Source organism: Schistocerca nitens, chromosome 3 (assembly GCF_023898315.1).
Source record: "Schistocerca nitens isolate TAMUIC-IGC-003100 chromosome 3, iqSchNite1.1, whole genome shotgun sequence".
Taxonomy (NCBI): domain Eukaryota; kingdom Metazoa; phylum Arthropoda; class Insecta; order Orthoptera; family Acrididae; genus Schistocerca; species Schistocerca nitens.
In genome coordinates, this window is record NC_064616.1 from 723,587,054 (window position 1) to 723,612,505 (window position 25,452).

At 37.9% G+C, this 25,452-nt stretch overlaps 1 protein-coding gene across 4 annotated transcripts in view; it reads right to left on the reverse strand.

The window, feature by feature from the left end:
- Positions 1-25,452, reverse strand: part of LOC126248690 (membrane-associated protein Hem) — a 188,283-nt gene that overhangs the window by 14,455 nt on the left and 148,376 nt on the right. For 2 of the 4 annotated variants that reach the window (XM_049949972.1, XM_049949971.1), the window contains exons 18-20: positions 19,564-19,657; positions 8,922-9,082; positions 139-223 (exon numbers count right to left, since the gene is read on the reverse strand). In XM_049949972.1, the coding sequence (XP_049805929.1) occupies positions 139-223; positions 8,922-9,082; positions 19,564-19,657 (340 nt within the window). Of the gene's footprint in view, positions 1-138; positions 224-8,900; positions 9,083-19,563; positions 19,658-25,452 lie in introns of all 4 variants that reach the window. The other 2 variants (XM_049949970.1, XM_049949969.1) reach the window with 1 other exon arrangement.

The window sequence follows — 25,452 nt, forward strand, 5'->3', positions numbered from 1 at the left end:
AAATCATAAGTAAACAATGTTTCAACAGTTTCAGCTATGTAATAAAACCTTAAATTGAACTTCTATGGACACATCCCGGCATAAACATCATTTTTACAAACAAAAGGTTATTAAACTTATTTAAATGTAAACACAAACCATTCTTCTGATTTCGAAGGGCAGCTACAAGAGTGGGATCAACCTTGCAACTCAATCCTGCTGCAGATGCCATTTCACTAACAGCCTGAAAACACAAATTGCATATCTTTATTAGTGATGAGCAATGAATGTCTCCAATCTAACAACAAAAAATTCATACAATTTTAATCACTGATGTATATTAGAAACAGCTGCATTAGATTACTCTTTAACAGAGAGTGTGATCCATTAACCTCTGAAATGCTCTGTAGTAATTTGGGATGTTTATTAAATAAAAAAGATTTCATTTCTAGACAGGAGAAATATCCATATCTAATTCTTATGGTCCAGTTTGAGTAAGAGCACAGTGAGTGACTACAGAGTTATGGACTGCCTTGTCAAGCTGTAGAATCGTACATATGGTTCTGTAGCTTTCACAATAAATCATCAAGCTGACTCACTACTCAAAAGAATGATATATCAGTATCTGATACAGAATAGATCATATCATGGGGAAATGATGAAGATGGGTGTTATCATGGGGAAATGATGATGCGTTCACAAAACTCTCAAATATACCACAACAATGGAATCAAACTGAGTATGTAGCTAACAGAGAAACAGTTAACCAGCAAATACAACAGTACTGAAACATGTTAGCATTTAGAAGCTTATATCAGCAGACAGCCTCTGTGTCATCCACACCTAACACATGCCTGTCAATGAAAGTTGCACACAAAGTGCAACAAAAGCATGTTAATTAGGTGATTATAATTACAATAATGTTTTTTTATGTGATAAGTCATTTTTCCATTCACTTTTTCTCACTTCACATTCTGCAGGGCCATATGTTGTTCATCTCCCTCCCTTTCAATCCAAACACATCCATCACCACACAAACATAACACCACAATGTGCCATCACAGTCATCTTAGACAACAGAGTTACACATCTGACATGTCAGATACAGAAGCTGCCAAAGAGATGTCTAGTAAGAAGACTTGCATGAGGTTTTGAGCCACAAGGGGAGTAGGTACAGAGAAAGCCAGTGACGGAGGTTACTGCCGTGAGCAATTCTTACATAGCAAGAACTACGTCCTCTTATCACAACCAGAGAGGAATATACTGCTGGTTTCTTGAGATGGTAATCTCCTTGGGGCCTGGGCACATTTGTCATGCCTGCACATTTTGCTACGTGCCAGTGTAATTCTTCAACATGGTACTGCCTTTATTATTTGCAATAGCAACACATGGTATGAATGCTACTGAAAATTTCAAATCTGAGGCATTTCACGCATTTGTGAAAGTCCTTGGGAATACACTACCAGTCACTTGATAAGCTCTCACCTCCACATCACCATTCAGGACTACAGTGTATGCAGTGTGGTTTGAAAATCAGTGATCACATGCTCCCTGTCACTTTAATAACTTAAAAACACAAACTTATAGACAAAAAAGTGTTCTTCCATGACTAACACAGAAAAATTAAGTACCAATAAAATTCAATGATAGCAACATAGAACAGGATGTTTCTGTCATTGATTATACATAACAACATATTACAGGGAGTTTCAAAAAGATTTGTCCAATTTCACAAGACTATATCTACTATGTGACTAAAGATAGAAACTTGGGGTGGATTTTAAGTTCGACATCAAAACCAGAAGTTTATCTTGGTGCCATCCATAAGTAGCCAGTTTATGTGATTGCAGGTAGGGGTCTCCCAGACGCAGCTACAAAAAATATGGAAACACCACAAACACAACACATTACTATGCCTAAAACAGTGTAGGAAAACTGTACGCATTGAGAACAGCTGTCAGTCATCTATAAATGGATAATTACAGGTCCTGAATGATTTTCAAAGGAATCTTATACCATTCTTCCCGCAAAACAGTGGCAAATTCAGGTGACAATGATGGAGTTGAATAGCGATCGTGCACCCTTCTCTCCAAAGTAGACTACAAAGGTTCAATAATATTGAGATCTGGTTACTTTGGTGACCAGGGGAGACATGACAATACATCCTTGTGCTCAGAAAACCATTCCTGGATGATGTGAGATGTTTGAACAGAGGCCCTGTTGTATTGAAACACTGCATCAGCATTGGGGAACAAACACTGTACTATGCGATGGACCCAAACAACTGAAATGCTCAGATAATCCTTGGCAGTAATGTGACCTTGCAGAGTCCCAGGAAATACTGCAATATGGCATCCCAAATCATCGTCGCCAAACCCCTGCCATGTCTCACCTTTGTAAACTTGGCCAGAAATTGGAAACTATGTGAAACAAGACTAATCCGAACAAATGACTTTCTTCCATTAGTCCACAGTCTATATGCTATGGCTTCAGCACCAATTTCCTGTTATGGGCAGTTGCATCACTGACTTGTGGTTTTGGAATTCCAGCTAGCCCTCCAGTTCCCACCTTAAGGAGCTCCCTCTGTGTTGTTATAGTGCCGATATGGTTTGCAAGAGCGAAATTCAGATCTGCAGTGACTTTTGCAGCTATTGTCCTCTTATTTTTCATCACAATTTTCTTCAATGCCTGTCCATCACTATCTCACAACACACATTTTAAGCCGCATAGTGACTTAGCGGATGATGTTTTTCCATTTTCCTTTTATGTGGTATTAACCTTCAATATGGTGACTCTCAAACCACCAAACACTTCAACTACTTCTGTTATGGAAGCACCTACCATACAAACACCAATAATCTACCCGTTTTCGAAGTCCTTAGCTCAATACAGCTGTTATGAATGCAACTGACACTTGCAATGTATTGAGGACACTGCATAAATGCAATTTCTAGTCAAATACAACAGTGCAGCCTGCAGGATTGGCTAGCATTTGCATTTATGTTCAAGCATGCTTTTCTCACAGTGTTTCCATATTTTTGTCCAACCCCTGTAGATCATTCACTCACTCGCTCTCTGACTAGAATCACATACGTGGATATGTTGGAGAGCTGGCATTTTTCACAACTGTAAAAAAAAAAAAAAAAAAAAAAAAAAAAAAAAAAAAAAAAAAAGTATTATTCAGTGGGATGGAGCACCACTGCATTGGCCCCTGCATGTAAGAGCATTTCTTAGATACAAGCCCCCTCAGCAATGGATCAGCCATAAGGAGCACATGGCATGTGCAGTGTACCACTGGTCTGCATCGTCATCTGATTTTATTGTATGTGATTCTTTTTGTGGTGGTTTGTGAAAGACTGTCTATGTGCCTACCCTTCCAACAACTTTTGGTTAACCACAATGCAACAGCAGTGAATGCAGTAACTCCAGCTGTGCTTGTAAAAGTATGAGAGGAATTTGACTGTTGTCTAGATGTTTATCATGCATCTGGTGTAGTGCACATTGAACTTTTGTAAAAGACAAATGAAAACTTTGATCCAAAACACACATTATTGTAAAAAGTATCTGAAGGTTGTATGTGCATGCATATGGAAGATACATCCTTGCATAACCATATGGTTTGATTGAAAATAAGAATATTGTATTCATAAGCAAGGCCTTATTTTCATTAATGTGGAAGATACAGACTTCTGAAATTTGACAAATCTTTCTGAAACATCCTGTACTACCTTTGGACATAAATGCACACAACCTTTCCAGTTCAATAGTTCTCCTTATCACTTTCATATTACAATGTTCCACAACTTTAAGCGATTCCATTGTATTCTGTTTACATAAAATGTAAGTCTTAAACTTCTTTTCACATCCGAGAGACTCCTCCCAGAGAGGTCTCAAGAATATGATCATCTAATGTAATGTAATGCAATGCAATAATTGTGATATCCACACACACAACACTCAAACAAAGAAAAGATCTGCACTAGCTTGTACTGGACCTAGCTTAGGCCTAAAGATGTGTGAAATACACAGCCATAAAACTAATTCATAATCTATCAATAAAAATTAAATGTTTGAGAGACAACTTTAATGTTTTAAGTGACCTCTTAAGGTCTTCGTCCTGAACAACTCCTTTCACTCTTTGTAATGTGAGCAGTACAGTTCTCAGTCGTTAAAATACTGGAGAAGAAATAACCAATATTAAACATGTGAAATCATCAAAAATTCTTGTAAAAAGCTGGCACATCATAATATTAATGTCCACAATTTTCATTTATTCACTTGATATTTGTACTGAAAGGATGAATGCTGACATGCAAAAGCTACAACATGATTCCTTGTGCATGGAAAAGTAATGTCACAAGTTGTTTGTGAACATGGAACAAGTGCTGTGGTGGTGTTAAAGTGTGTTCCACACACAGCATCAAGTCATATCACAATCACCATCATCATAACCATAATCTTCATCACCACCATAGCCATAATGTGCTAGTATCAGCAGTAACTACCATCATCAAGATTTACTGGAAATGACATTCAGGTACTGAAGAGTATCCACAGACATTTGAAGCCATGTTGTCTACAGTTGTTGCCACAGATACTGAAGGGAGGATACACACAGTGAACACAATGATCAAGTTCATTTCAAAGATGTTCAACTGGATTAAGATCTATAGAATTTGGCCACCATGGAAGCACTCTAGTTTTGAACATGTTCTTCCAGCAACTTACAGAAACTTTTAGCCCTGCAGTATGGCAGATATCTAGTGTTGTGGCTTGACAGCAATTCTGATGGGTCACTAGGGACTATGGATATCTGCTCCTTCCAGTGTGGGCAACTACTCAACTACGGAGTCACCAAGCAGCGATACCCCCAGGAACTAGCACCCAGCACAGAGCTGATCAATTTTTTAATACTGGACTGGCAACAATAAATGATTAACTTGTCAGTTACTCTCAAGGTTGTGGTATTTTCCCTCAACAGTGATCCACAAACCCTGGAATGGCTACTGAAGTTGAAATCCAAATTTGGCACTGGGACTGGGACTTTATTACACTTCACTGGCTATTATTTTTTATGGTAAGCAGAATACTTTCTCTCTCTCTCTCTCTCTCTCTCTCTCTCTCTCTCTCTCTCTCTCAGGGTTGAATATTTGTTTATTACTCTTTATTGTCTAGTTATTTGTTATGTCATATACCCTTGTGACTGCATTTAGGACAAATAAAGTATCAAGAATAAGAGATAGAAAAGATTATCTAACTGAAAGATATTACCCAACCAAGGGATGTTAACTACAGGTGAATATCAAAGGGCTTGTGATTGTATCTAGGACAAATGAAGTACCTAGAATAAAAGAGAGAAAATTAATTTAACTGAAAGACAGTACTCTTCCCAAGTAACATATAAACTATGGGTGAACATAAAATCTGTGGACAAATTTGTACCCAAATCGAGCGAGCGTGCCCTCTTTGTAGATGAATGGTATGGAAATTTTCTTTAGTCTATAATACCGCATCCTCATAATTATGTTTTTCCACCATGGTTGCAAAGTGATTATTGTCCAATCTTTCTCCCTGGATGTGATCAAAGTCCATCTGTCCTATGAAGTAGAAAATAAAACTCATCAGAAAATGCTACCAGTTGTTAATAACCAGCAATTCAGTTTCAGTACTGCAAATACATTTGTGTCTTTATACTGAGTTTTCAGAACAAAGTATGCAGCACTATTTGCTGAAATAGTGTAGTAGGCATGATTGTCTCCTGCTCCATTACGATATTTCGCTGATACACTGTAGAATATCGGTGAGCTCTCAAACCCCACCATAAATAATACTGTTAACAACAGGCATCAATGGTAAGTGGAGCTCTCCACTCTTCAAAATGGTTGTTGACTTTAATGACACTAATCTACTTATGACACACTTTTGCATCAGAATCATGCAAATAAATTTGATGTTTAAGAAATACTGCACCCTTAGGTCCACAGCCCAGGGGTTATCCATTTCGTAACCCAGACAAAATGCCTCCATTACCAAAGACAGCAGTCAGTGATATGTACAGAAACTGCTAGTAAGTCCCTCTATACACCTGCTTTGTCACTAGATATCATGTGAGATACACTAGATATCATGTGAGATATGTCATGAGCTGCTTGTTGCAGGTTTCACAACAGTGTCACTAAACAATATACATTCGACAAGTATCAAGGCAGGAAACAGGCTAACAAAATAATTTTTAATAATACTTGCATAAGGAACCATGCATAATAATAATGAACCATTTCACGAAACTGTCAATGACCAAATAAGAACTAAAACAGAATTTGGACTACTGTCTTCCCTGACACAGAAGTAGTCAGATGTGTCACGCATTTCCACACCGAATAATTGCAAAAATGTGACCACGTAAGGTGAAAATTATTTGCTTTTAATCACTGTATCTTTGAGTACTTCATTCAGTTTATTCTAGCAGAAATTTAAATCTCATAATTTCAAGAAAGTCATGGTTGCCCCACTTTGTATCTGAATTTTTGTTTTGGATGTGAATGGTAGGAATTTGTACTGTTGCTTATGAATTAAAAATACTCAAATATCTGGAAATCATTTGCAGGAAGTGCTAATAACATAACTAGAAACTGAGTTACACTTTTACGAGATAAAACTTGAGCTCAATATCTGGGAATCTCAAACTAATGACACACAATAGTGTAACTACCTTAGAGGAATGATGTATCTCATGGAGATGTTGCTCTGCAACTGAAGGTCAAGGAGTGCATGACTAAAAATATAACCTACACAAACAAGGAGAAAATTTCTCAACCTGGTAATGATTATTCTTAAAATGTTCTTAGTTTTTAAAGTGGCCTATTTTACATCAATGCGCTTTGTCAAAGTGAATAGATTTCATCCCTGGATTGTGATTTCAGAAGGTCTGCAAAATACCTATATATGGCTGTAAAAACAATAGCGATTAAACACTTCTCAGATACAAAATTCTTTGCACTTAGGAATGTAATACAATATGGTGCATTTTCTTAATATTTTCATCTTTTGTTGTAGTCTTGTGATTTCCTTGGTGTGGATCATCTTCAAAGAGAAGTAGAGCTACTTTAAAACTGAGTTGTCAACTGCTTACATGCTAAAAATTAAGAAGCAGCCTACATGTAAACCATCACCAGCTTTCAATGAATCTTTATTAGTGATAAACCATAGTACAGTATTTCAGTTTATCCATATGAACAAAACACCCATTTAGTTTTAAAGATCATACACAAAAACTATTCTGAAGGTCAAGTGGGGACTGGACTGACAATATTATGACACATGTACCCGCAAAGAAGTTTACATCCATACAACACAGGTGCCTGGCTGAAAAAGTTGATCTTTATCTTTACTGACAGTACACTGAAAATGCTGGAGAAGGACCTCAGTAATAGAACAGGGCTCATGCGCGTATAGGTTATCTTTTTCATACACAGCATTTACAGGCAGAATAGGAAGGGGTTCAAAAACATATCGGTTCCAAATATCCACAGCTGTACACTTAATAATGGCTTGTAGAGTGTAAATGCAGATGCTGTGTTCTGTATATTTCAATGCATTCCACATCATGAGTAGTTATTCTCACAAGCAAATAAAATAAACAACTTTGCATGCTTTCAACATTTGATAGGAATGGAAGATGTTAGTCTTCCAAAAACTTCCTGTTGCTGTCAACCAGCTGCAAAAAGATATTTACAAAGATAAGAGAAAAGGTGATGGGAAACAGTGAGAAGTCCGGACAGGAAAATGCCTTATGTGCAATATGAAGAAGAAGAAGAAGATTATTATTATTATTATTATTATTATTTCTGTATACCGCCTGGAAGGCGGCACGTGGGTCTGCTCCTGAAAACAAAGGTAGGCCGAAGGTAGGAAGCAGGTAGGAAGCAAGGAGGAGCAGGTGAGGTAGAGCTCTTGGCACTGCAGTGTGAAACTAAAATCACCTTTACTTAACTTTGCATACAAGTAGTGGTTCACCGACTGTGAAATAGAAACAACGTTGCTAGGTCGTCTCCTTGGAATCAAATGCGTTCAATCTGCAGCAGCGCTCGTAGAGCTAAACAGCACTGGCTAGAGGGCGCTGTCGTCAGTGTGTCGTAGTGCCAACTTAAGAACTTGCACCTACGCTATGGCACCGTAGCTATCGATACCACAATGGTGATGATGACGATGATGAAGTGCAAGACCTTTTAAAGACATAGCTAGCCTGACTAGTGTGGCACCTCATCAGCCAGCAAATTGAGTGGTCACACACAATTTGTCTGCCTCGTCTCTCTGTCTTGGGAATTGTACTTAATATTTAACATTATTCAAACAACTTAAAATCCTGAACTTTCTACACAATACAATTTATTTGTTGATCACAGTTTTATCAGAGATGAGGATGAAAAAATGTTTCCTCGAGTAAAATTATTTTGGGAACCATTTGCTTGGGCATTACTACAGATTTATTAATTTTAGATAACAATGTGAAAATATGCTGAAATCCATGATAATTTTGCCAAATGAGCAATTTATTTTTCTTTAATTAGTTCCAGATCTAAATCCGTCTCCAATCTGGCAGCCAGTTTTAAGGTAATTTACACATTTCTCTTGAAGGAAAGTGTTCATCTAAAATATACGAAGTACAAATTGCTTTCTGTGACGTATGCTGGATCATGAGACAGTCTAACGTGGTGCACAGAGCAACTTTCACTTTGTGCCACTATAATTTTTTCTTGTTTTTATATTTCTACACAATTGTGAGAATCTCAATCCATTATAATAAATAATACTATTTTCTTTTTAAAAAAGAATATTTCAGTTTAAGCACTTACTTGTTACTACATAAATAGAAGAAATACTAGTAACAGATTTGTTTTACCCAAAACACTTGACATTACCTGAACAACAGCAACACTAACCATTGAGTCTCCACTAGGAAGATGGTTATAAAAATCAAGTATGGAGCTCAAAAGGAATGGTATTCTTTCTTCTAGAACATCGACTAAGGCTGATTGTGCTAACTGCCGAAAACTCAAAATCACCCCCACAATTGTCATCCTTTGCAACACATTGTCAACATCTAGAAAAAAAGAAGTAATATTCTTTTTTTAGTTTTTTACATAAGCAGCTTACATTGAAAGTAACTGTACTAATTAGTTTTAATTATTAGTTATTAGAGATTTTTTAAAATTTTTTTCACAATATTACAATACAAGAAACCAAAGATGAGATTTACAGCCACAAAGATTTTATGTTTATTGGTACCAAAATTTAAGAGAAGTTATTTAAATTTACAGTATGTAACAGGATAGCAAAGAGTTTTCACGTTTTGAATGACAATGAATCTATTAAATCAATAGCAGAACTTCCATTTTACAGGTTTTTGGCCTCAGATTTGAAAAGTAACACTGAGCAAGGTGGCACAGTGGTTAGCACACCGGATATTATAGTCTGGAAAAGAAGTCTCCTAAAATAACTAGCTTGTAAATTTTCTTTTACATTTTAAAGAAGGGAGAGACTAAGTTACCTTTTAACTCTTCCTCAAATTTATCAGTCTTTTCTATGCTTTTTATTCTGAATAGTACGTAGTTTGTTTTCTGGATGATCAATATGTTTTGAATATTTCCCAGCATTTGCGTGTTTCATGCTTAATTTGTAAATTGCTGACAATGACAACGCACTCCTGGGAGAGCGCACTCTTATATGCACAAAACATCGAATATCACAAAACATAATTTTCTTAAATTAATCAGGAGGTCCCACAATCTTTCAGAAAAGTGAAAAAAACTTTTTAGCACAAATAGGATTCAACCACCACTGATTCTACATTGTGTACACTGCCTTGGTATCTCTACCCACTACACCATTGTAGACTACCAGAATTACAAACTGTGTTTCTGATTTTTTACCACTGATATGTTTTTACCTCACATTTAATTATAAGAAATCATACCAATAATGTTGCATTTTCAAAATAGCGTTAATATTTGAAGCAGTATTGATTCATAGGATATATGTCACAATTTAAAACCTATTAAATACGAGATACAACTACGTGATGAAATCCAATATGGCTTCTCCAACACCTCACAACTGGATATGACCTAGAAAGCCAATTGACACTCGCATCGGTTGAAACTGGGCATGTACACGTCATAGTTACGTCATGGAGAAGTGTTATATAGGTGAACCTAGCTTCTCCCGCATGGCCCATTGCCTTCTCCATCCTTCCCTAATGCAAGCTTGTGCTCCGTCTATGATGACCTCATTGTTGATGGGATGTTAAACACTAAGCTTCATTCTTTCTTTGAAAAGCACTAGTTATAGAGGAAAGTAATAGCAGTTTTCATTTTTTTTAAATAATTTGTGAATTTTAAGCATTTCAATCAGTTTTTTATGACTTTACTACCAGCATAACATTTTATATTTCTATACTGATGGGCAGGATCTTGTCTATATAGCAAGAGATGAATAAGTTTATCACAAAAGGAAAATAATTCATTTAGACAAGGTAGTATCATCATGCATGTTTATGCTTGAGAAACAGAGACAGGATGTAATTGCAGCAAACACTTCAGTATTATTACAAATGTAGCTCTGTCAATAGCTTAAGCACTTTTGTTTGCCGACACTCCCATGGACATCATCACTTTACCAACATTTATTCACAGTATAACATTTATATATACGTCACTATTTCATCAAAATAAACCAATGATTATTTTAATTCTTATGGTTTAGTTCTTCATTAAAATGTAGTGTAGTTTGTCTTTAGGAAACTATGCTGCCTCACTCGTACATGATAACACAGTTATTTTAGCTTCTTTTAAAAATAAATTTCATTTATGCAACAATTTTTGTCACAAGGGGAGCACGTAAAGTAAGTGATGAGGATCAGAGACCGGTATAAATTTGTGATGTAGTTCAAGGTGCCAGGTACCTCACAGTAAAACCATTTGGCCTGTAGGAGATGATACCATAGGAAATTGGACAAGATGAATTTATCAGCCATTGAAAAGTAATCAGTGTATGAAATAGTGAAACAATGTAATATTGCACAGCAACTGACTTACTTGGCATGACTGAATAAAATAGATGCAGCAATAAGTAATGCTACTGCCTCTAGAAGTGGGTCAGACCGGGGCCAGCCAGACGCTTACACCAGGCATGAAGTTCTGATACAAGTACTGCCACCACAGTATCAAGTAGTCACAACATAGCCAGCAGATGGACCAGAGTTGTAATATCATTGACGTAGCAAAGAGGAAGAGTCCCTGGGGCATGGGTGATCTGATGGCTTCACATTCAAGCCACAGTTCTGTTGTTGCTTACGTGATTGGAACTGATGCCTTGGCAAAATAAGGATGGGCCAAGCCCGTATAAATGCTACTCATTTCTAGACAGAAGTATGCAGTCTGTCAGTCACCAGCTCCAAGTTCGAACCTACGCTGGTTTACGAGTCTCCACAGATCAACTAGGCACCGCCGGCCGCGGTGGTCTCGCGGTTAAGGCGCTCAGTCCGGAACCGCACGACTGCTACGGTCGCAGGTTCGAATCCTGCCTCGGGCATGGATGTGTGTGATGTCCTTAGGTTAGTTAGGTTTAAGTAGTTCTAAGTTCTAGGGGACTGATGACCACAGAAGTTAAGTCCCATAGTGCTCAGAGCCATTCAACTAGGCACCACTGCTGAATTCTGCGGCTGCTACCTCCATTCCTGCTGTTTGTGCTCATCCCGATGCTGCTGATCTAGCGCCCTCTAACCAGTGGGTCATCTGTGAGCCGACTTCAGCATTTGCCAGTTTCCTACCCTGGTGGTCTACAATTTGAGCCCAGGCCATGTACAGCTGCCATCGCCTGTGCCGGCAAATGCCTTCCTGTCCACTGCCATTTGCTTGGACAGATATTGTTGCTGAGAGCTGCTACCACCATGCTGGGACAACGGCATGATTCTCTGGGCTCCAGTGCACCATGCTATGAGCCACAAGCTGCCTCTAATCTGTGTGGCCATCACTGTGGCTGCCATCTGCTGGTGGAATCACCACCCTGGTCGAGTTGCGCCACCATCACTTCACTGGCCGAGGGATGCTGTGGGCAGCCACCAACAACAAGCTGCTCACTGACCACAGCACCTTCTCGTCAACTGTATACAGCTTATGGTCTGGAGGCATTGGCTTCTCCGAGAATCATCACAACTGTTGTAGTTTGATGAGCAATAAATGAATGTTTTAAGAATCCTGTTTTCATGGCAAAATGTCAGGTGACAACAAGACATGCACTTGCTGCCCCTCTGCTACCCCACTGAGGGTAGTGAACTAATGGCTTCCTGACCTCTGCCACTCCAGTTCCACCATCCACTGTAGTGGCCAACCAACCTCGGCCTCTACGTTTGGTGTCAGACACTACTACTGACATCTGTAGCTTGATCCAGGACCACATCTCCAACCTCAACATGTATTTTCGATGGTATGAGTTTTTTGAGTGAGGTTTTTATTTTTGTGGTCTTTTTATTTTGTTTTGCATATGGTCATGTTGGATAGAATTGATGTGCATAGAAACATGAAGGTACAGTTTGTGAAACCTGAGGGACCTGTGAATTTGTCGCAGTTAAGGAAAACTACAGAGAATACTATTTACAGCCAGTGAGATGCCAACACTGTAATCTAGCGAGAACTGAACTACCTTAGATGCAGTCAGGAACAGCTACACGTAGAATTTGCCAACGTTATCGAGATGAGGCAAATATGTTCAGAATCCAAATGGGCAATGATCTGTCATAAGAATTAATATCTATTTTGTTCTTATGCCTGGGTGTTAGTAGTAGCTGTCCTCATTTGGTCAATTTGTGGTACACTTTAAGTGTGTTGAGGTTTTGGTTGGTTGGCTGTTTGGGGGAAGAGACCAAACAGCGAGGTCATCAGTCTCATCGGATTAGGGAAGGATGGGGAAGGAAGTCGGCCGTGCCCTTTCAAAGGAACCATCCCGGCATTTGCCTGGAGAGATTTAGGGAAATCACGGAAAACCTAAATCAGGATGGCCGGACACGGGATTGAACTGTCGTCCTCCCGAATGCGAGTCCAGTGTGCTAACCACTGTGTCACCTTGCTCGGTGTGTTGTGGTTTTGGCAGATAGAATTTGCACAAATGCCAGGGTTTCAAACAAGAGTGATGGTGCAGGAAGCGATTGACTACTTGGTGATAGAGGAAGAAGGCTGAAGGAAATTAATGCTGTTTTACCAAAGTAAGTCAATACTTTAACAGCTGATGATGTGCATAAAGAGGGTGAACTAGCTTGGACAGTAGAGGCAAAAGCTCCATTCTGTGTACTTGTCTTTCTGTGGATTCAACTGCAGCTAATCTAGTGACCCCTTCTTTGGATAAAACAACAGAATGAGTCAGAATTTATCAACAACATGGAAGTTGCTCAAGTCTGGGTGGTTGGTCAAACAAAATATGTTTGCACATGGCCCAGTTATGATTTTTGGGTGAAAAAACACATATGCAATGTATCATGAGGATTTGAATAGGGCACATACATTTGAACAATGCAAGAGTGGATTCTTTCAGCACTACCTCAAGAAGAACCATTCCAGGTTCTTTAGGCAGCAGCTCAATGGTATGTCTCAGAAACGAAATGATTCAATGGAAACATTCTCAGAAACTATGTGCAGATGTGTAAATTAATACAGGGTGAGGAGATGGATAAAATTATCCAACAAGAAGCAAAGCACATGTTTTTGAGGGAGCTCCCACCCAATTTGGCAAGAACAGTATGGATGAAGAATCCAAAGGATTCGGCTGCTGTCACTAAGAGTGCTACACAACTAGAGGAAGTAGACATAGCAACACAGGTACGTGATAACCAGAGTGTTTTTCTGTCAGAAATGTTACAGGTGTGGAGGTGTAGGCTACATTCGGAAACAATGCCACTGACTGCAGAGCAGGATTGTAGCGCAATGCCATGCATGTGGGATGGTAGGACACTGCGTGCAGGATTGTCAGAATAAAAAGCAAAGAGAGTGACATCATAGTAAGAGTCCATTAAATGACAACGGGAATTCCTCACAGAAAGATGGTACTCCCAATAGAGCGCAATGCAACTAAGGCGTATGCAGAGGCAGAGTGTTATGTGGTTGGCATGGTAAACAGAACAGAATATAAGCTTTTATTGGACACAGAGGCTCATGTGTTGGTAAGTAGTCTACACCTCTTTGGTGGGAACAGATTTATTCTCCGCAATATAGATTTATGTGGAATGATGTGGCATCATTGGGGTCAGCACTGTTAAGTTTCTGTATTGTAACAAAGAATTTTAAGGAATATACCAAAGTATTGCCCCTTATTGGTGAGGGGTACTGTGCAATTCTGGGCTGGATTTCCTGAGTACGCATCATGCAAAGACTGATCTATCGCAGCGCGCTATCGAACCCAGTGGGACATTATTCCAGCTTCGAATGACTGCTGCAAATGATGCATTGTCAGAAGGTTTGCCAATCATGATGGTGGAGCCAAGTAAACTGAATGCGCAATCATTAACGCTCAGTTCACATTACCAGAGTACTAGAAGGTATGGGAAAGTATGGGTGTTGACCTACTGATGAAGTTTTGTGTATTACTGAGTTGTTGGAACACAACTGGATATGTCACATCATTTTATATGCAGGAGCATGGCATGCATGCAGGAAGTAAATGGAGAATATGTGGTTCCAGTTTGGCTCTGATGAAGTGGATCTGTCAAAAGGATTAACGATTCCTGATTCGGACATTCTAAATGATGACGGCAATTTAGATAGGGTGAGTGGAGACCTTTGCCACATGCAAACCATCAAAGCATCTGCATTACGCAAATAAGTACAGCATTGAAAAGGAAAAGAGATTTGCAGATTTGTTCAATCCTAGTGGACCAGTACCAGCGACACCCATGACACAGTGGGGAATAAGCCTCCTTTCTATTAAAAAGCGTACAGAATACCTTGGCACTTACATCCGTTAATGGAGGAATTCATCATTAGCAGTTGGCTGATAGGATTATTGAAAACAGTGACAGATGCATATTCTACACCAAATATAATGGAAACAATGGACAACCTGGGTCAATGTAATTATTTCTCCATGATGGGTTTAAAGAGTGGGTATCATCAGTTGGAATTAATTTCCGAAGACCAGCCGAAGCCAACATTTACTGTTCCTTGGAGACACTACACGTATCAAGGTTCAAATGGCTCTGAGCACTATGGGACTCAACTGCAGTGGTCATCAGTCCCCTAGAACTTAGAACTACTTAAACCTAACTAACCTAAGGACATCACACACATCCATGCCCGAGGCAGGATTCGAACCTGCGACCGTAGCAGTCGCACAGTTCCGGACTGCGCGCCTAGAACCGCGAGACCACCGCGGCCGGCCACGTATCAAGGGATGCCATCTGGGCTGAAGAATGCATCAACCATGTTTCAGGGGTTATTAGATTCAGTACTAAGAGAGTTAAAACCATACCAATGTATGGTCTATTTAGACAACATTACATTATTTTCTAAAGATTTGGATGTATAGCCACAAGAGCTGGGGGAGGTATTTAAAAGGTTGTGTTTGGCTCACGTAACATTAAATATTGAACAATGTCACTCTGCATCGACAAAAATGAATGGCCATGTGATTAGCCAAGATGGTATGAAAACCTACCAAAGATTGATACATGCTGTCAATGATTTATTACCACTGCAAACTGTGAAACAACTCCGTTCATTTTTAGACCAAAGTATTTATTACAGAAAATCTGTCGAATGATTTGCTGAAATTGCTAGGCTGTTAACGCATTTGTTAAAAAAATGGCGTAAATTTCGGCGAACAACCGACTGCCATAACACAATTGAGAAACTGAAAGAGGCACAAACAACCAGTCCAGTGTAAATATTTCCAAATTACGAGAAATGGTTTATCCTGTCCTGTAATGCAAGCAACCTAGTGATAGGATGCATTCTAAGTCAGGATGTGAATGACAAGGAACACAAATGGCATACACACTGAGGCAGTTAAACAAAGACAAGCGGAATTACTCAACCACAGAGAAGGAAATGTTGAGTGTCATATACCCATTTTCATTGTCAATTGTCCATTAGTAAATTAAAAATATAACAGACCATGTGGCATTAAAGTTGTTATTAGGACTGAAAGATCCTTTGAGCAGATTAAATTATTGGGCACTAAAATTAACCAAACTCGATTAGGAGGTAGTACACAACCACAGTGGCAAACACAGCAACATCGGTGCATTAAGTGGCAGTGGTTGGTAGAAGCCTTTCAGAGAAGCAAATAGTGCAGACCACTGATGAAGACTGCCAATTATTTAGGACGTAGTCACAGTTCGCTATGCACCACGCACTATTGTAAAGGATGATGAAGTTAAAGTCACGCACTGTGGTACTCGCAGCTCTGAGGAGCGAAGTGTTTAAGGAAATGCGCCATCATGTGTTTGCGAGTCACGGAGGTTGAAGAATAACTGACCACAGAATCACTGAACAATACTAGTGGAGAACAAGGAGACAGGATATTGAACAGTATGTAAGGAACTGCATACCATGGACAAAGAGGTACTTATGTGTAAGGAGGATCCAGAACCTAAAAATATCTTTTAGAACACTCTTATCAACATCTACATCTGTACTACCAAGCTGGGAGTGCTTTATGTTCACTACAAAAAATTTAAAAACTGCAAATTACATTATCTTTTGTTGACTTTTACTTACAACTTACTTTTTAAAGAGACACTGATATGTCAGGAAGGTCCTGAACCTGCAAATATTGGATACGGCATTCACTGTGGAAAGTGACTTCACAGCTACGACTTACATTTTTGGCTTAAGTTTAACTGAAACATTTAAAACATTTATGGAATATGATAGAAGCATTTATTAAATAAAATACTTTTTTTATAAAAAATTTTGAAATATAAAATAACTGACTAAATTATAATATTTTCAAAAGGTGGGCATAAAGTACTCCCTTCTTGGTATTGCGAGGGTTAAACACAAGTCAAATACAATTAAAAGTTGTCAGCATACAGTAAAGGAGAAATCATGTAATAAAACAATTTATCAGATTACTGGACTTCACAATTAAAGACATGACACCAAGCTTCCCTCAAACAACGTTGATGTAACATACCACACAGGAGTGTATGAGTATTCTGGACTATGTACTCTGACACCTTGTGGCCAATTGCTCATGATAAGCCTCAATAATGAGATACACTTTATGTGTAGTTCAAATAACGTTGCAGTAATCTTCATAAACCTATGCAAACAACAAACAGCAGTATATGAATAACAGGAAGAGAAACAAAGTTCTGTATACCTTTTTACTTTGTGGATGGTTCATACGGAGGTCACTTAACAAAGAAACAACCGACAGTATAATAATTATGAACTGTAACAATAATAATTACATGCTGTAAAATTTTTGTAGCAATTTTATTTATACAGTATATCAGCTTCTCAATAGCAGCAGCAATGAAAGGATTACTGGATAAAAAGATAGGAACCTGTGGCCTCACAAAAATCGAGTACCTTTCATTTGTACATTATCATAGATGTAATATTCAAAATGGGATAAAAGTTACAGTAAAACCAGTATATAACAACAACATACACACTAGTGTCCACACACATTTCTCTTTATTCTTCTTAACAAATGCAGCAATGACAATATCCGAACAAAGAGAAAATATTAATATAAAACAGTAAAAAATAACACAACAAAAAGGTAAATGATGGGACTATGTACTAAACTGAGCTGGCCACTATTAGGTGTATGCACAGAATCCCAAAACCTGATTACATGGTGCCCTAAATCAGAAAGCAGGGAAAGCATACAAAGACAGACAGTCTCACAACAGGCAACATGATGTTGATACATCCTTAACAATCATCTCAAAATGTAAATCAAAAGCCAACAAGCAAAAAATAAATATAAACCTAATAATATTTAAATCAGGCAAGGCATGGCAAAGGGTAACACATGGAATCAAACAGAGAGCACAGATCCAAAGTATATGGTATGGCATGTAGAAGCAGAACTATATGGTACGACACATAGAAGCAAACTATGAGAATACAACATCAATGTGAAGGAGCAGAAACATTTACTGCACTCTCTGATGTTAACAAATGAAACACAAGAAATGCAACATGACATGTAGTATTCCATCAACATTCTAGAGGAATTTTCAGTTTTGGAATTCAGTTTGTTTAGGATACCAGTAGTCTGTAAAAAATATTGCACATTTTAATCTCCTAGAGAGTGTCTGAACATTCCCTTATTCAGTTTATGAAGGATCTGAAATCTACTGTCAATGTTTGGGGCCTCATGCCCTACTTACCATATCTGTATGCCAAAAGACAAAACATTACTATTACTTGTAAACGCATGTGTTGCTTAAATGTGTCATTAATGGTTGGGCCTGTATGGCTTACATAGCACTTCTCTCACATTCCATAGCTGATCCTACAAATACCCAAATGTTAAAATGAAGAAATTCTTTATGATTCATTCTAACTGCTATGGCAATCCATATTTCCAATTTCTTATTAATTTCATGTTATATGTAATTCAGATCTGACATTCCATGGCTCCTTTTCCCATTTCATTTGTTTTTAGATTATGCTAGCTATTTTACTTATGATTTTGTTTGAAATGAATACTGGAGGTGGTCCCTGATCCAAAGCTTCTTTACTTTTGGCTATCAAGTTATTAATTGTACTACATGCCAACACAGAATCCACATTAAATTTCAAACCCCCTATCAAGCATTTTTATTTCAGCTGCTGCAGATTTTAGGCCTTTCATGTTAACTACTCTGTGATAAAATTCAAAAGCACATTTCATTTGATGATGTACTGTGGTACTATCATGACTGTGCTGTCTTGCCTTTCACTGATGTGCCGATTCCTTTTTAAGTCTATGCATGACTACTTCACCTTATCATGAAATTGATTTAATTGAGGGTTACATACTTTTGAGACAAATGCTTTGAATTAGATTCACCAACTTGACTTTGTTCCTCTGATATTTAGCAATCTTACCAAAAGCCAAGCGAGGCAATACTCCCAAAACTTTATCATTACATTTTTTTTGTTCTGTGGGTATTAAGAATAATAAACAGAAATATGTGTGGTACATTTCAATCCATCCAGTGCCATTGTAGCAGAATACTATCATTCAATCAAATGCTCATCTACTTGAAAATTGTCAGATATACTTGCAGAAAAATTAGTTAAGGATCCACGGTTTATTTTACTTCAATACACATACAGAAAAAAAGAATGATGAGTATCAACATATTTTTTTTAGTACTCACACTATGTTAGTGCTAACGAGTGCAAGAATTGTATGCTGAAATTTGACAGTAAACATTTTTGAATTGTTAGTACGACTTCTGAAATATAAGAAGGTGCAAGCAGGTTTCTTTTGACACAGTTACAGGCAAAGCTTTCATTGGAAGAAACATGTCAAACATAAATGCAACAATGGGTCTTTTTCGAGATAGTATCAAGGACAACAACTTACGCTGCAATTTCTTGAACTGTTCTTTCATTATGTCTGGCTTGTCAAAATTAGTTCGTAGAGATACTAAAACATCCTTATTACCAGTAACCAATTTCTGAAATGGAAAAAAAGTCAAATTTAATGATGCAAACAACAAAGTAAAATTATAAACCACAAATAAGTATCATTCACACATTATCATGCTGAAGTAAGTAATTGTATATCTATATTCTGACATAATTGTCAACCTTACATGTTTATTTGACACTACAACAGTGAAGCCGTAGTCACAGTACATAAAATATTTTCTTTAAAAAATGTGGTTACATTTCCGGTTTCAACGGACTACATCATCATTTTCAAATGTATAACATCAGTTGGAGAATATACAATGGGAATTATGAGAGACACATTTTACAAAAATTACGAGAAATAATGAGACCAGGCAACCGAGGCAATGGTGGCACAACCAAGACACTACAAATTATGCCCAAGCTTGTCCAAACGTTCATTCCATGTCCTAATGTAGAAGAGATAAAAACTACGCCAGGGTAAAAATTCCCACGAATTCTTGCTATGTGTCCTGCTGTGACACAATGACCTATGGCTGATATAAATTCAGAAGTCATAAGTGTATCAAGTACAGCAATCTTCCACATAGAATGCAGCACATTCTATGCAAGAATCTCAAAACACACTGTACTTCCATGTAGGACTGACACACTAGTAATCATATATATGGACAGACAACCTGAAATACACTGATTACCTGTATGTTCACTGTGCATTTCAAATTATACCACATGCTATGAAGTTGGAGGCACTTGATGTGAAGCATTAAAGAATTATGTATTCACTTGACTATGATATCCAATATTCAGATTCCAGATGTAGGTGACTAATATTGAGTCAGTTTTGTATTGTATGGAACTGGGGACCTAGAAACAACGGAGAGGCTTCATCCCCGCCATAGCCCTCAGTGGTTCACAACCCAACAACACGCTACAGCATTCCGCTCACCCCAACGCCGCCCCACACCGAATCCAGGGTTGTGCAGTTCAGCCCCCAGTGGACCCACCCGGAAACGTCTCACACCAGACGAGTGTAACCCCAATGTTTGCATGGTAGAGTAATTATGGTGTACACGTACGTGGAGAAAGTGTTTGCCCAGCAATCGCCAACATAGTGTAACTGAGGCGGAATAAGGGGAACCAGCCCGCATTTACTGAGGCAGATGGAAAACCGCCTTAAAAACCATCCACAGACTGGCCGCCATACCCGACCCCAACACTAATCTGCCGGGCAGATTCATGCCGGAGATTGGCACACCTTCCCGCCCAGAAAGCAATGCATTAGACTGCACGGCTAACCGGGCGGTCATATTATACGTAGTCTTTTTCTCTTTTTGAAAAATTGTGCGCCCTTCACAAAAAGGGATGAAATGCAAAATGTAAAGTGAGCAGTATTCAGAGGCAAAACATACTGGAGATGGCCAATACGTGCATAACCATTTAATTTGTTTTTTTACAAATAAAGAAAAGAGAAAAGGTAATGATATACCATAGAGTTGAGGTATGCAGTGCGTTTTCTGCAATAGTTAGCTTTGAATGAAGACATCATCCAAAAGTTAAGGAAAGCATCTCAACTATACAGGAAATCTATTATGTGAATTCCACCCAGGATCTTCTATAAACATTTCTTGTTTTATAAGATGATAACAGATTATACCAACAGATTATATCTATGCAAGGTGTTAACAAATAACTATTAACACCAGAAATTACTGGTTTTTGCTTCATAAAGAAACCTGACCCACTGCAGAAAACATTATGGAAAGAGCATGTGTAGTAACCTGTAACCAATTAATTCGTAAACAAAAATAAACTGTAAATCTGATAAAAACTGTGATTTTGACCAAATGTGAAAAAGAAACCTGAAACACAATAATAAATTCTGCATGGCATGCTAGGACAGCTTTGAAAGCACCTACAATATAATATCCACTTAGTGCAAATACTCTCTCTCCTTAGGTTTAAAAACAACAGACTGAATAAGTTACTTAAAATAACTTTATAAAAATTGTGTGGGAAAGACAGAACATGCATTTAAAAAAATTTTGAAAAGTCTAACCTCATAAACAAATGTTGCTTTGTTTCACTTACACCCCCACCCCCTCTGTAGGCATATCATATTACACAAAATCCCCCAATTTTTAGTTCTCCGCTTCTTTTTCATGTGACTGTCGCATGGATACTTCTACCTGCCTCTCGGTACCAAGATAGTACCAGTATATGCAACAAAAGATTTATCTTTTTGTGATCCTAACCTTATATAAGTTAAACATATTTGCCTTCCCATGCAACCAATCACAGCTGATAAGGTTGGGCAAGCACTTACAAAATATAAAATGCAATAATTGCACGGAGATCAAAAAATAACAGTTGTTGAGTGACACCTGACCCCAACTACTCAACTCACTGATACTTTAATCCACATACTTATTTCAATCAAGGTACAAATAAGGCAACTATGAAACAGGACTGACAAGCTAATTTACTTCCTTGCTAAAGTGGTTCTGTACACCATCAACAACCAAACAAAGGAAAAACACACAAATCTGAGACATAATTTACTCTTCGATACTTATTTTAAGATGAACTGATGTATCATGTATTTTCAGACGCTTCTGGGGAGAATAACACCACATATCATTATTTACACAAAAGCTGGAAAACTGCAGGACATCGATACATTATGCATCCCATTGGGCAGTGTATATTTAGCATTATCTCTATAGCACATGTTTTTGTACATTCTTCCAGTTTCATACTGCATAGAAAAAAAATTCTTTCACAAAGATGCAGATGAAACAAGGCAAGAGTGGCATCTGTAAGGACCTGAAAATCCTTCATCTGATTAAAGAGGCAAAGGGGATGGAAGATACAAGACTGCTCAATGACAAAGTATGGGAGAAAGATTATTGGTCATCAACCCACTAATGGTCACATGATTAGAAAGTGAAGCTAGGATTGGGCTAGCACAGGGAAGTGAATCAGTGACGTCGATTTGAAAGGAACCATCTCAGCATCCACCTTAAACAATTTACAGAAAGCACAGAAGACCTAAATCTGCATAGTGGATGAGACTGAGTCACATTCTTTCTCAACTGTGAGCAGTGCTAGAGGATTAAATAGTAAACTGAACCAGAGCACAAGGTCAAGGGATAAATACTACGCAAAGATGAGAGGGAACTCAACTCTTCTCTTTTTGCTCTTTGCTGGATATAAGACAGAGAAGGGCAGAGAGATGCACAATTACATAAGGACTGAAAATTAAAGTCACCCAGAATTCCATATCAAGGGAGACACAGCAGATTAATATGACAAGGAATTTATCCCACCCTCCCCCAAATTTGCTAGCAGAAGAAACATCAGCTGCAAAAGCTAGTGTTTTCATAATATTTCATTTATATCTGTTACAACACGGACATATCTTTACATGAAAATATTCTATTAATTCTATATCAAGTTCACAGTATAAGAAGCATTGTGAAAAGACCCAGTAGATTCAGTAACATTTGCATTATTCACCTCACTTATATCTATCTGAAAATTCTAGACCATCATTGTGTTTAGTACTGATGAACAACCTCTAATAAAACGGTACTCTGCATGGCAGTCATTGAGGTTACAAAATTTCATGCAATCCACCTTTCTAGCACTATTCCAATAATCATACAGGTAAGGGAAATAGGTGTATTGGAAGTTACTTGGCTTTTAAAATGCTTTTCAATCAGTACAGCAGTGACATATACAACTGAAAACAAATTTATATGGAATATTTAGGTAGATATGACACTGGACTGACTCATAACTGATAGGCCCAACAAAGCATGTTATGTGAGATTGCGTGTCATGAACAGATACAACACTAAATTTTAGTGTTGCTCGGGGAAATGTGGCAGGGTGACTACCTTTATCTCATATATTAATGAGTTACCACCTTCGATTTCTACACGTGATTATGTGACCTGTGGGAAAGTTTCAAATGAGGTAAGGAAGAGTAAGCACTACATAATCACCCAGTCAAATGACATAGGCGAAATCAATTTTATCTCAATATTTAAACTGTTAAATATCTGGTTCTCTTCTGAGTTGAAAAACTGACAATGCAGTCCTCATGTCCACTTTATAAACACGCTGACAATACTAATGTGCATACAGCAACAGATTGACAGCTAAAGAGAAGTCACTCAGGCAGCAGAGACATGCCGTACCTGTATACCCTCTTATAACAGAACTTACGGTCACCATCTGGGCCCACAAGTTTAAGCAGCACTGACGAGAGTCCTGTGCAATATCTATTGACAACAGTCTACTTGAAACTGTTGGATACAATGCACAATATAAATTGAAGCTGCTACCACAGTTAAGTAAATCCTTTGACAGGTGGAGTTTAATAAAATTCTTATTGTCACAATCCCAACATGATGATGTGGCTGAAAAATTTTAGATACTGCAATAATCCACTGAGTGGCCCATCTCATTGCAGTATTCAGCCATCATTGATCTACTGGTCTCCAGCAGGAGTGTGTATCACTCATGTTCCATTCAGGAACAATTTATGTTATTTGTCTGACACACAATAGTCCACTCTCACTCCACTCTCTTGTATACTCTTTCCCTGCAAAGTATCATGTCATCCTTCATGTAAGCAACACCAGTAACCATTTTCATAAAAGATTTTTCACTTTATGTTTGTGAATATTTTACCTATTTTGATAGAAAAACTCATGTATGATATGAGGATCACATAAATAAACTTTCAGTATTCAGCCCATTGATAATGGGGATCAACCTTCAGCTTACAGAAAGACAATGTTTCATGCCAGCACTCCTGAATTGTGTCAGAATAATCTGAGGAACACTTCAAGGGCATGAGGATGCTTGTGTGGCCTTCCAGCTAACATGATTTCAGTCTTATATGGTACATCTGGTATACCACGGAGGGAGATGTGCCTGCCTTAGCTTAAGCTTCTACCAATCTTCCATTCTCTGTGAGATGTGGTTGGCAGTTGAGAGATCATAGATTTGAATAGCTTCCCAGAACCATTATAAAGGTGAAAGGGACTACAAATGCAAGTAAATTGCTGTGTCAAATTCGATTGTTCATGAATGTATTCAGGAGTATGTGGATGATAGTTTAGCATTGGACCCCATGGCAATGAAAAAATATATCAGTTCTTGAACCATTTCAGTTCAATTGATGGAAATATACGATTTACTGTGGAGATAAAAAAGGATGGATGTCTCTTAACTTGTTTGCCTTAGTTTGCTGCAAAAATGAAAGCACCCCACAACATGAACTCTACTGCAAGCCTACTCAAACTGTATCTGAAACAAGACATTTATCACCCCTTCAAGACACCTGTACAGAAGACATACATTACTGCTGTTAAGGGTCACCTATATGGGGAACTTGCACATTTTAAGAGAGTATTTAATGATAGTATAATTGATACATGTCATACAAAATGTGTAAGGTTTTCCTGTTCAAACAGAACACAGACCAATAAGTAGAAGAGGACAGGTTTAAAATGATGGATTTCCTACTATATGTGAAAAAAAAAATCCTAACAGATGTAAGGAGTATTTCTGCCAAAATAGTTCAGATCTTCACCAAACATAACAATAAAGTAACATTATGACCAGCATCAATGAACACTACTTTCTTTGATTGCTTGAAGGATGATCTGATGCTTAAAAAGACAGGTATATACAAGATCTCACGTAAGTATGGTCTATAACATGTAAAGCGAACAACACATATTGTTCAAGAAGTGTGCGGCATATTGACAGTGCACTTTTGTGAAGCTTCGGATAAATCAGTAATGACCAAACACTTAACTGA